The following is an 11,982-nucleotide window of genomic DNA, read 5'->3' as shown; positions in this document are numbered from 1 at the left end:
GAGGCAAGAGTCGGAGCAAGTATTAAGGAGGGTGGTCGAGCTGATAATCGGCGAAGGACAGCTGAGGATGTCGGCGGGAACTTGGATCGCCACAGGTTTATGACGGTGGTCGGGGATGAGACGATAGGAAATGAAAAGAGAGAGCGAAAACAACAGCAATAACAAAGAGAAGATTGCACGATGGACGACGAAAAGTGTCGAACAGAAGCGTTGCGAGGGCGAGACGGGCGGTGTTGATGCGAAGGAAAAACAAAAAGAACAAACGAGAAACGAAAGAAGACAACCCCCCGAGACACACCAAGCGACAGAAGGCACGACGGGGCCTGAATAGACGCTGGTGGGAAGGGACGACCGTCAAAGGTTGATGCAAAAGCGAGGTGGAGATGAAGCAGCGAGACAACGCATCACGCAACGTAAGACAGGTTGGCAGCCGCTGTTTCATTCGTGCATGTGCCTATTCTCCCTTCCCGTTCTGTCCCTCGCTCGCATGTCGTAAAGACGGCCTGTCGCTTCAGGTTTTGCGTGGTCGGGGGGCAGTTTTCGTTCGCATTTAATTTCGTTAATTTTTTAATGGGATTTTATTACTACTCATTACGAACATATGCGGAGTGCCTCTTCCCATGTGAGCGGGTTAATGCAAAATAGGAGGGGGCCAAGGCGCGCCTGGAATAGCCCCTTGTAGTTTCTTGTTTTCATTGTCATTTGAACTCGTGAGTGCGCTACAGCAGTGGGTGGCGCTCTGAGGACCTGGACCGTGCCTATGTAATAATACAACACCGACCATAGTGGACATGGCCGCGCCCTCAGCTGCGAGGAGGTAGCTAGCCCAGCTCCATCTCGCCATGTTCCACCTCTCGCACTGACAAGCGAAGTTAATAACTTCACGTTTATTGCACTTAAGAGTAATGCGAAAGCACAAAGCGAATATTCATGAAAATAACAAAAAAAAAGAAAAACGTACAACAGCGGGTATTCGCTGGTCGTCACCGACCCAACTACTAATCCGCCGATCATTGGTTTTACTAAGGGAGAGCGGACGGGATCCCGTACTTTCCAATGTCTATGGTCGTACGTGACATTCGAAAGTTGAAAACGAGTATATGTAGACAAATTATATTTCTGGCCAACATTCCTGTCGGTACATATCTTGCACTGTACAGGTTTGCACTGTCAGATACTCTCCTATAGTCTTGCTCACATAGAACGTTAAATGTGCCACTGGTTCCTGCCACGCATGAACACTGTAGATACGAACTGCCGGTCGCGGCTGCCCTTCTACACACTGAGGTGCATCATCGCGATTGCCATCTGCGGACGACTGGTGATGCACTTTTAAATGGGTGGGGGTGGGCCTGCCTTGCAGCTGGCATGGTCAACAGGGAAAGTGCGGGTAGGTGCATATGCAAGATTGCCGTGACGGGCGTACCACAATTACGGATGCATTAATTAGAAAACGCCTGTGCTCTTGCATTTTGTCTCACCAAACTCATAATATGCAAGGTACCTGCGTCGGAAAACGATAGTGAACTTTTCGACTGCCATCGCTCCAACCGAAAATAACAAACAAAAACTTGTCGTAAGGAAACCCATTTTGAGAACATGAACGCCAGGATCCCAAATTACACAAAGGCAGCAACCTCTAAAGACAAAAAAAAAAAAAAAAAAACAGAAAGAAAGAAGTAGAGGAAAAGGCATTAACAAGGGAAGGCACCCTCTCTTGCGCCTAAAAGTCGGTGTTCATCATGTCGTTGCCAAAGTCGGAGTTGAACAACCCAACAAAGGCATGATCGGTGCTGCTGCCCATGCCCTCTGGCGGGAAGTCAAGCCACTGATCAAAGTCCAGCTTCATGGCCGCCGGATCTGCCGTCATCGCGTCCCACTCAAACGGATCCTCCGATACTGCACTGCCTGACGGTGTCAGGCCCCACATATGCTCAACCGCCGTGTTGACCGTGGCAATGCCATTGCCGTTCGACATCGGCATAGGGTCGCTGGCCGCTTGCTGAAAACCCTGCTCCATCAGTCTTGCCGCTGCTGCGGCCACAGAAGTCGGCATGTACGGCACCGTGTTATTACTGTGGTTCTGGAGGCCCTGCATGACGTTGCCATTTTGGCCATTGGAGCCCTGGCTACCACTGTTCATCGTGTTGCCGTTTTGGGTGCTGTCGCGCTTGTTCTGGCTGCTACTGTTCACGCCGTTGCTGGCGGTGCTGGTGCTGTAGCTGGCACTGTCGCTGCCGCTCGCGCTGCCCACGTGGCTGCCCATTTCGTTATCGGCCGGCGGTGTGGTTCGCGCCGACATGGCCTTCGGCGTGTTTGCCGCATACATGGCAACGGCATGGGCAATGCCGTCTTCGGTGTACGGAACACCGACGTTGGATGTGGCATTGAGAAGCGATGCTGACGCGCCGTTGATGGGTGTGCTGGCTCCCGTGCCTTCGCCTTCGATACTCATGCCGCCTGCGGCGTTGTCGTCGTTGAAGTTGGCAACCGCGGCCAAGTCAATGCCGGCCTTTTTCAGCAGTGACTCGACGAAGCCCTTGGCAATCTCTGCCGCAGCGTACGTCTCACGGAGACTCTCCATGATCCGCATGCATGTAAGGAAGCCAAGGACAGCCTGCTGGCGACGCTCACGCGGGACGCCACCCTTGATGTCCAGCAGATGCGCAAACATGGCTGGCAAAAAGACCGTGACACCTGCTGTTGGAAGGTATGGTTCCAGGCGGAGGCGCAGCATCTCACCCCCCATGCGCGTGACGCAGTCGGCTGCGTCCCGAACGCGAGCGCGAGAAAACTCCTGCAGCTCGATTGGAAGCATGGGCGCACCGGCGGCCACCGGCTGAATCCGCGGACGGTGAAGCGCCGACATCGTCGTGTGGTACACGAGGTGCAGCAGCGTCCTCTGCACGGCCACCGTCGCACGGCCGTTCTGCACATCCGCCGGCGTCAGTGCAGCATAGCGGCATGAGACAGGCAGAGCCAGGAGCCATGCCCGGAGCTTGGCATCAATCTTGTCTACGACGCTCGGTCCGTTGCCTTTCCCGCCGTCGCTTACAGGGCGGTTCGGGAAAAGCATCATGGTGCTATTGCTGCTTCCTGCGTCGCTTCCCCGCTGGCGGCCGCGAGGCAGGATGGTATATTGCTGCTGCAACATGTTGCCTACCAGGACACACAGCTTGGCCTTTTCCACACACAGTTCGGCCAGCTGCTCCTGCATTTCGACATCGCGAACGAGGCGGCATTCGGTGGGCACGACATCGATGTCTTCCGGGAGGATGGCCGTTTCGAAATCGGTCGGCGTAAGCATCGGGACGTCGGCGTCTTCGCTTCGAATACGCTTGGGGCGGCGCATGCCGAGGGCAATCATACGGTCGCGCATGAAGCAGCACCACCAGAGAAGCTTGCGCAAACGTTGACGGCGAATCGGCTCCCCGGTCGTCCGAGGATCGCGGTGGAGGCCGATCGTATGCGCAAGGGACACAGCAACGCCCATCCAATGCCACGTGTCTTTCTGGTCGTCGGGGGTCTCGTACCAGTAGGTCATCAGGAGCAGCGCTTGGACGAGTGTGAGACGGTCGGTCTCGTAATCGAAATCATAGAGGGCCTGCCATGAACACACAGCCACCATTAGAAGCCTGTCAAGATCACGCACAAGTCTATCTCTTTTATTTCGCAACTCACCCGAGCCTTCATGAAAAACGACTTTCTCGCCTCTCTCCGCCGACTAAAACCGGCCGCCTTAAGGAATTTCGCTGGGACAAATGACGCCGCCGTAAACATAACGGCATGGTACAACAGCAGGCTAACAGTGCCGCTCTTGCCGTCTCGCTCGTGGATCGTCTCCAAGAGCGGGTGAAGCTCAAGCAGCGGCATGTATGGGTGAACGAATTCGACGTATGCGTGCAGGAGCGCTTTTTGGAGCGTGATATCGGGCAGGGTGAAGGCGCCTTTGCTGTGTAGGTACACAATGTCCTCGGGGGCCATCTTGCCGGGTAGCGGGCGGATGAAGCCGGGCAACAGGGCTGCAATTTGCTGCTGGGGATCGCCGAGAACGCCATTGATCGGAAGAAGAGGGAAGCCTGGCAGGCCGATGGGCGCTGCCGTCGGATCGAGGGATGCGGTTTGCGGGATCGGGCCTTTGGGAAGCAGGAGCGGGTTGCTGCTGATGCGCTGTTGGCCGCTGAAGTCGAACGAGCCCCTGGCGCCATTGACCTGGTTCAGGGCGGCAGCCACCTTGGTCGCGTCGGAACCGACCATGCCGAAGCCGTTGTCGAAGGCATGGTTGGCACCGTTGCCGTTTGCGCCGTTCGCAATACCATGGCTCTGGTTATGGCTGTGGCCCCTGAGATCTTGTGAGCCGAAAGACCCGCCGGCTCCAGGCAATGCGCCAGCAGATGCAGCTTCACGTGCGTTGAAGAGACCGCGTCTATCTCCAAGAAAAGAAGAAAAAAGAACAAGCAGTTGTCAGTCAATCGGTCGGTCAAACGAGTGCCATTTGTGGCTGCTGTGTCAAATAGGTGAGAGCAGAATTATGGGCAAATGGTTAGATGGTCGGGCGCAACTCACCGTCTTCTGCGACCCTCCTGAACAACACATTCAATCTTATCCCAGCGGCAATTTCCGCAGGGAAAGGTCTCCACGACATCGCAACGGACCTTACGGTTCCGGCAGCTGACGCAGGCACGTGCGGCACGGCGCTTGATCACCTTGCCAGCGGCATTGGTGACTGTGCCCTCTTTACCATCCGAGGCGGCACTCGCAGCGGCGTCCTTCTTCTCGCCAGCAGTCTTCTTGGACCGGCGTTTTCGCTGCTGGGCGGTACCATTGGCGCTTTCGGCCGTGGCCTGGGACAGCGAGCCGTTGGCCGAGCTGTTAGAAATGGAGCCGGAACGTTCCGTGGCCGGAAGGAGCATGGTTGGGCGGCTGCTGGCCGTGCTGCTCATGCTGCTGCGGATGCTGCTCTCGCGGTTGGCAAAACCGGTGGCGGTGCCCCTGTCGTTGGTGCTGCTAAAAGGCGAAGTGTCATCATCGTGCAGTCCGACATCGGTGCCGGCGCCGCTATCAAAGACGCTGAGGTTGGACGAGTTGGGGCTCGACATGTCATCCATGGTGTTAATTAGTGCCGAGCTTGCCCGGGCGACAGCGTAAGGTTTTGCGTGTTGCCGAATTGGGTTGGTGGAGTATTGCGTCGAGTTAGAGACGGGTGGCAGACCGTGTCATGCAGCAGAGTTCGGTGATGTCCTCCGGTATTAGTCGGCAAGTCTGGCGTGTTGCAGCGTGCAGTGTGGTGAACCCAGAGGTTTTCTTGAAGTTTTCTTGAGGTCCTCTGCGAGTTCAAGAGGTGAGACGGTGCAAAACTGATTATGAGACATGAATATGACCCCCTACTAAAAAACGAGGCCAGCAGTTTTGGGACTTTTCGTCTTTGTGAATTTGATTTTGAGAGAACCTCTCTGGTCAAGTCGAATCTCGAGAAGATAGCAAAGACTGCACGTGTTGTAAAATTGGTGGAATTTTTTCTTTTCTTTTTCTGCCTTTTTGGAGCAGGGGCTATTCGGATAAGAGAATCGAGGATTGGAGATTCTTCGGGTCGGCGACGCGGGTAGTACAGAAAACGTCAGGAGAGACAGAACGTTTGGCGGCGAAGCCAGCAACAGAAAAAGCAGGCCGGTTGAGTGGAGATGGGTCTGGTGTCCAAGTGCTGAAGAATGCGGTCGAGTCTGTCAAAAATTGAAGCAATTCACAAGAGATGCGAAGTGAAAAGAGTTCACGGGGCAAACAAAACAAAGAAAGGAACAAAGTAAGAAAGAAAGAATATGAATTGAAATAAAACAGGAAAGACATTCGGCAACGTAATAAATCACAACGAGGGAAAAAATACGGAGAATGGCCCAGAAAAAAGGCGAGAGGGGAGGTGGATAGGCTCCGTAAGAAGGTGAAGTGGACATCCCTAAAGAGTGGAGATTGGGGGGAAGAAGTATCGAGCAACCAAGGACTCACTCTAGGTGGGCCTTGAAGTTTGTACGAGAAGAATACAACAAAAACGAAGTGGCAAGTCGGAGCATACAAGAGCAAGGGAAAAAAAAACCACAAAACAACGCAGTTATGAGGGGTCACCTGGAGACATCGCGCACGACTATGCCCCAAAGTCCACCATTAGTGTATTTTCCCCTACAATAACACCCTCTGCTGCTCTTTGAGGTGGGGACTGACGAAAGGGGTGTTGTGAGGTGTTAGTGTGTTTGTCTCCTTTTTGACTACGGCACTGTGGTTGTGCAAAATGAAAGACCAGAAACACCCGAAGTGAAAAACTGGTTTAGACCAAGAAAAACGAACCACAGCCAGTTCCTCGTGAGAGAGCCATGTTTGTAAAGGTGGTAGATAACACACACAACGAGATGCAAGCCAAGGTACAGCCAAATGCAAGTCCTACTTCGTGGTCCATCGTGGTCCTCTTTTCAAGTACAGAGGAGAAGAATATATGGGTCCTCTGTACCGACGGGGTGCAGCCCGATGGTAACCTGCGGCGGTCTAGGCAAGGCGCGAGTGTGTGTTAGTTTGGACGGGGTGACATCAGGAAATGGAGAACGACCAACGAGGCACCCCTGGCGCACGAAGAGGATATGAAGGAAACAGGAAGGTGTACGAAGTATGTTGTATACGGACTGCCATCAAGTAGTGTGTGCCGGCAGGGCAGCTCAATTCTGCTAATGTGCATGAGACCTGCTTATGCCGCCGACACTGTGTCTGTTCGCCGCCTTTTGGCTTTCCAGATGACACCAACCTTGGAAATCAACTGCACACCAACGTATGGCGTGTTCGGCATGTAGGAGTTAGTTGCCTAATTTGACAAAAGAGGCAAGTAGGCGACTTGGCCGCGACGAGACGGCCCTTACAAGACCGAAGACACATCCCAAGGCGAAGCGTAGCTCGTTGCCGTGTGATCCACCTTCCGATTCCGATGGATTTGCAGGGGAGCGAAGAAAAGATAGAAAAACGAAAAGAATGAAGCGAGGAGCTGGATAGGCGAAAGTAGAGAGGTGGGATATACGCCGTAGCTACTTCGTACATGCGGTCTCCTTTTTGTTTTACCTGGGATTTAATTGCTTGTGACTTGTATCCTTACTGTTGATGTAGAATGTATGGAACAGAATAAAGGGACCAGACATTTGCGACCGATGGACATCGATTGTTTCCCTGGCCTGCATTGATAATTACCGTCGCAGTTGCTGGGCTTTTCGAAGGCCCGTGACTTTGCGAGAGCAAAGTCATCTCATGGGTAAAAGTACACGAAACGATATGGCAGTGACGGTCCAAAACTCTTCCACACGCTTTACAATGCCCCGAAGACACAGCGGCATCTCGTCACCTCTAATCTTTCCGTCCGGGACCGTGAACTTGTAGCGGGGCGCGCTTGGGGAAAACCCACCGGGGATGACGATGCAGAGTCGCTCCATAACCAGCAGTGGCGGCAAACGACAGAAGAGAGATGAGAGGCTCGCAACGAAAATGACGCCGGGAATGAGGGGATCCGGGGGAGGCGAGACAGGACACGCGAAAAGGAAAAAGACATTGGTTTGCGTTACTGGCCAGGCTTGGCAACATTATCCGTCTGGTTCGCTCTCGAAAGGGACCTCCAAGCACCGTAAGTTGCATATCATCTTGTATCTATTTATTCTTCTTTTCCTTGTGGTGACGGAGAAGTCTAGTATGTCAAGAATATTTTCGAAGAATTGAAAGCGGCAGGTCCCGTTTTCTGGCCAGGCAGGCTGTAAATGGCCACAGCCTCTCACGGAGCCCGGAAATCGAAAGTAATTACGAACGACCTCTCGGGGTTGGGTGAAGGGTGGCCTTGGGGAAAATCCAGCTAGGACAGGAACGGTAAAATGTGAAGAAACGACAAACGAGACACTGGAAAAGCCTGGCCAAGAAAGATGGGGCACAAACAATCAAGAACCAAGTGGAGATGTGGAGGATTTGTGCGGGTGAACAATGCGGACCCTACAGGCCATTAAAAAATCCTGCAGGCCACAACACATTGTGTGTTGTGCATTAGTCGTCAAGGACTCGATACGTCGTCCATAACTCTACAAAGTTTACACTGGTGGAGAAGGGCACAATTGGAAGCAATTCGAACAGTGGCGATCGCCAACAGGGCGATAGCAGACAGGTACAGAGTCCAGGACGCTATCGGCAAGGCTCGGGGAGTCACAAATTGTCCAAACACTGAGAGTTGTCAAACCAGGTAATAGGCACGGCAGACGTTGCAGGCCCACTTCAAGAATACCGTCCTGTCAAGGGGTTTGAGATTCAAGTCTCGTCTGCTTGGACTACTTTTGATTGAAACAAACATGCCTGCGAAGAATGGGGCCAAGAAAGCACGCTGAGGCAGTTTTTGTGCGGAGCCTTCAAGATCGGAAGCTGTAGCCTCGACGTAATTACAACGTACGATGTTGTAAACCGTACTGCTAAGATTGGTAAGAAGAAAGCTCTGAACAAGTCTGAGTAATTACTGGCAGCTGACAGGAGGTTGCTACTGTCTCAATGAACGGCACAACCTAAACAAGCCATCCAAAGCAAAGGCTGCTCCAAAAATACAACCCTCCCACCCTCCATGCAAGACGATTCCCCCATCTTGATCAGGCAGTTCCTTTTCTCCATAGCTTTCGTGAGGGGAGGTCGCAACCCGGGTGAGAGGAACAATGCAAAAGGGGACCGGAGACCGTTCCATTGCATACGGAGTATTACTCCCGTAACTGATGCATAGCTTTGTAAACAGAGTAAAAGTCACAGCAGGAGGTCACCGGCTACGTTTCAACTCGGATTATTTTCCGTATTTCCAGGGATGGAAAGTATGTCGTTAATTGCTCCGTACATGTTTCTGAAGGCGCGAGCTGTTTGCTTCCGTCCACCTCCGATTCTGACGCGCCGGGCCTGCCCCTGGTCGCCCCTCTCCTCTTGTAATTCCGGACCTGCAGCGATTGCACCTTGACTACACATGTGTCGGCAAAAGCCGGACAACAAAATGGACTAGAAGAGGACATGGGCGACTTCTATCAACACCCAGACCTCGAATCTCACACATTGGAAATTGCACACCGGCATTCTCTGGGAATCAAAAATTGTCGGTCAAGATGCAAGAAGCCGAAATGGCGTCCTCGAGCTCGTGCTCGCATGCAAGGACCCGAAATACCTCAATCACGATGGCGACATGCCCGGTTTTTACGACATTTCTCTCGTCATTTGCTTCGTTTCTTTATTGTCCCAGTTATTTCTTCCATTACTATTTCGCACATTTCCGAACCACACAATGAACAGCGTAGGGTCAAGTCCCTTGGCAGCCAGGTTGGCTGGCTCCCGATAAATCTTGTCCCTTTCGGTCCCTACTATGCCGGCTCCGTTCATCGGCCCTGTTGTTCTCTCTCTCCTCCGTTCTGCTCCCCATAGTTCACGTTTCCTTTTTGCTTGCAATCCCGTCAATTCTTGGTCTCTCCGCAAAAGATGACGGCTTTGCACTTGCAAATGTGTGACTATACACAAAGGAACAAAGCTGAACACGACGCAATTAACCACATTTGAGGAGAGGATTTGGGAAGCAGAGAGAACAAAGGCAAAATAAAAAGGGCACCACCTCGCAGACCCGGCAGCTCGAAGCGCGCTTAACCACACTTCTGTCCCCAACGACGACTGTCGTTCTTGTTTTGTCCCCTAGCTTGCTTGATGAAGCGTGCAGCAGGAATAGCGCATCCGCCAGGCGTCAAAAAGCAGCCAAAAGATCCCAACAGTCAACAGTCTTTCGGAAAAAGTCGGCCGTCCTTAGTCTAAAAGTCGTTTTAGCAAAGTGGACCTAGGAAACCCCAGAATGGACCTTCACTTAAAATTGGGGTGCCAACTCCCCGGATGGCATGACCCACTCTCACATGTATATCGTCTCCTGAGGACATAAGCCAAATCTCAGCGTTGGAATCTGCCATCACCAGAGTGCGTCCGTTATGAGCTCAGGATCTTCAACACATGACCGAGAAAAGTGCACGTGCTATGTCACATGTCCACTTCAAGCTGCCATTGCTGGCAAACGTCAATCTCTTGTATCATCATGGCCCTTTGATTTACGGGGGCCGACTGCGGCGTGCGTCAACATCTAAACCAATGCACAAGCCAACGTATAAGCTTCCATAGCCCGGGCGCAGCGGCACGCTTTGCAAGGTAAGGCTGTCACTTGCGGCATACGTCGTATTCGTATTCGTACGACCTTTTGTTTGGTCAGCCTTGCGCCGCGAGTCCCAATTATTATAACAGGAAAAACACGACTACGCCATTTGTATCAATAATAGCTTACGGTCCCAGATTTAATGATCTCTTTGAAGTCAATCCCGTTATACTGGCACCGATGAAGCAATTCGACGCGGTATCAATGGTTCTTGGATTTATGAGGTGCCCAAAACCATTGTGGCCTGGAGGCTTCAATTGGCGCTAAACCTCTTTCGTCAAGCTTCAATCAGGTGACGTCATCCGCCTCGAAGCTGTGCGAGCTGGCATCAGGAGAACATGCAGAGTTGGCTGCTTAACATAAATACCGCCAATCATAAGGACAACGGATATCCTATCATGGCATGCATGTTCAGCTCGCTTCACTTTGAAAACATTGAGCCGGAGACCGCAAACGGTCAGGGACGCTCGCTACCAACAGTGAATAAACAAATCTTTTGCCCGCTCTTACTTCTCCTTCTCTTCCGAAATTCTGTTTAACTTCCCCGTCTCTTTCTCGTCCACCTTGCAAAGAAATTAACTCAAGTCGATTAACTCTGCCATAGAGCAGGGTGAACCTCACTAATGACGCATGTCCCTTAATAAGGACACGGCTAGAACAGCACCAACCTGTCCATATCCCCTCCTCTCCCCTTCACCAACGTCTATCTGTTCCTTTCTGTCAACTGACAAGCTACAACTGCCATTAGGGACAACGTCCGATTGATTTGTACTTGAATACTTTCAAGTGAATACTTTCAAGGCGAAGGCCTACATGAATCGAACAGCGTGTGGCTGCCGAGACCCGCAAGACAATCGCGAATGGAGAATGAATCGCGATACAGACACGGACCAACGGGCGAACAACAAAAAAGATTGAACAAAAAAAGCATACATGGCGAACTGGCATCAGGATTGTCCCCAGTCGCAAATCGTTGTCTGAAAGGGAAATTATCATGAATCGCCAATCCAAGTGCATTGGTGATTGGTGGGGCGATGAGACCCAAGATCGCGGATCTAGCGAGGCGATCGAGAGCCGACGATCTGCTGTTCATGTGGCGTCGTCAAGCCTTGCATTCTAGTGCATCATACATATACCAGATACAAAGGGATACAACAAAATACAGTGAGCCTGAAGGAATAGTCTAAAGAAAAACAAGAAGCCAAAGCACACTAAAGAAGCTACAGAAAGCAGACGGCCGAATCTGGGAAGTTGTTGGAGGTGAGTCCCCTTTCCCAGCCAAGACAGCGTCAGCAACCAGGGTGACGGCTCCTTCCCGTCTTGTCTCTTTCCCTTTATTTCTTTATTTGAGGCTCCTGCATCTTCAAAGCTACATCTGGCCCCATTGTTTTACGGCAAGGTCCTGTCGATTTCTTTGTTTTCTTTCCGATTAGCATGAGGCCTCACAACGGACTATCTCAACTTTGTTTCCTTTCCAATGTACAGTCTTTGAGTTGCATTACGTCATAGCTCGCGACAGCCCGACAGCTCTTACACATACTCACGACCATTGACCGTTCATCGCTGTTGTCACCCATATAAGCCTGCCGAGCACCCCTCTCGGGGCTTTCGATTTCCTTGGATGAATTTTCCAATGTATATGTATTTCCTGCTGTCGCATTCCAACATTGTCAGATTGGTGTCAATCTCATCCCAATTGCCATAGTCACTTTGCACCGTGACTGTTACCGTTGCATCTCCGACAGCCTCTTCCACCTACACTACCTGCAGCC

The 11,982-nt window shown here is 51.9% G+C and overlaps 1 protein-coding gene across 1 annotated transcript; it reads right to left on the bottom strand.

Moving 5' to 3' along the window:
• Window positions 1-1,723: 1,723 nt before the first annotated feature.
• SPSK_00995 (cutinase transcription factor 1 beta) lies at window positions 1,724-5,108 on the bottom strand (the record flags this gene model as incomplete). The annotated part of the gene is made up of 3 exons (XM_016727927.1): window positions 1,724-3,604; window positions 3,682-4,426; window positions 4,567-5,108. The coding sequence occupies 3 exons, from the start codon at window positions 5,106-5,108 to the stop codon at window positions 1,724-1,726; spliced, it is 3,168 nt and encodes a 1,055-aa protein (XP_016583892.1).
• Window positions 5,109-11,982: the final 6,874 nt, after the last annotated feature.

This window comes from Sporothrix schenckii (genome assembly GCF_000961545.1).
Source record: "Sporothrix schenckii 1099-18 chromosome Unknown Cont48, whole genome shotgun sequence".
Lineage (NCBI taxonomy): Eukaryota > Fungi > Ascomycota > Sordariomycetes > Ophiostomatales > Ophiostomataceae > Sporothrix > Sporothrix schenckii.
Note: the sequence above shows the minus strand (reverse complement) of the source record. Positions and strands in the feature narration are given on the sequence as shown.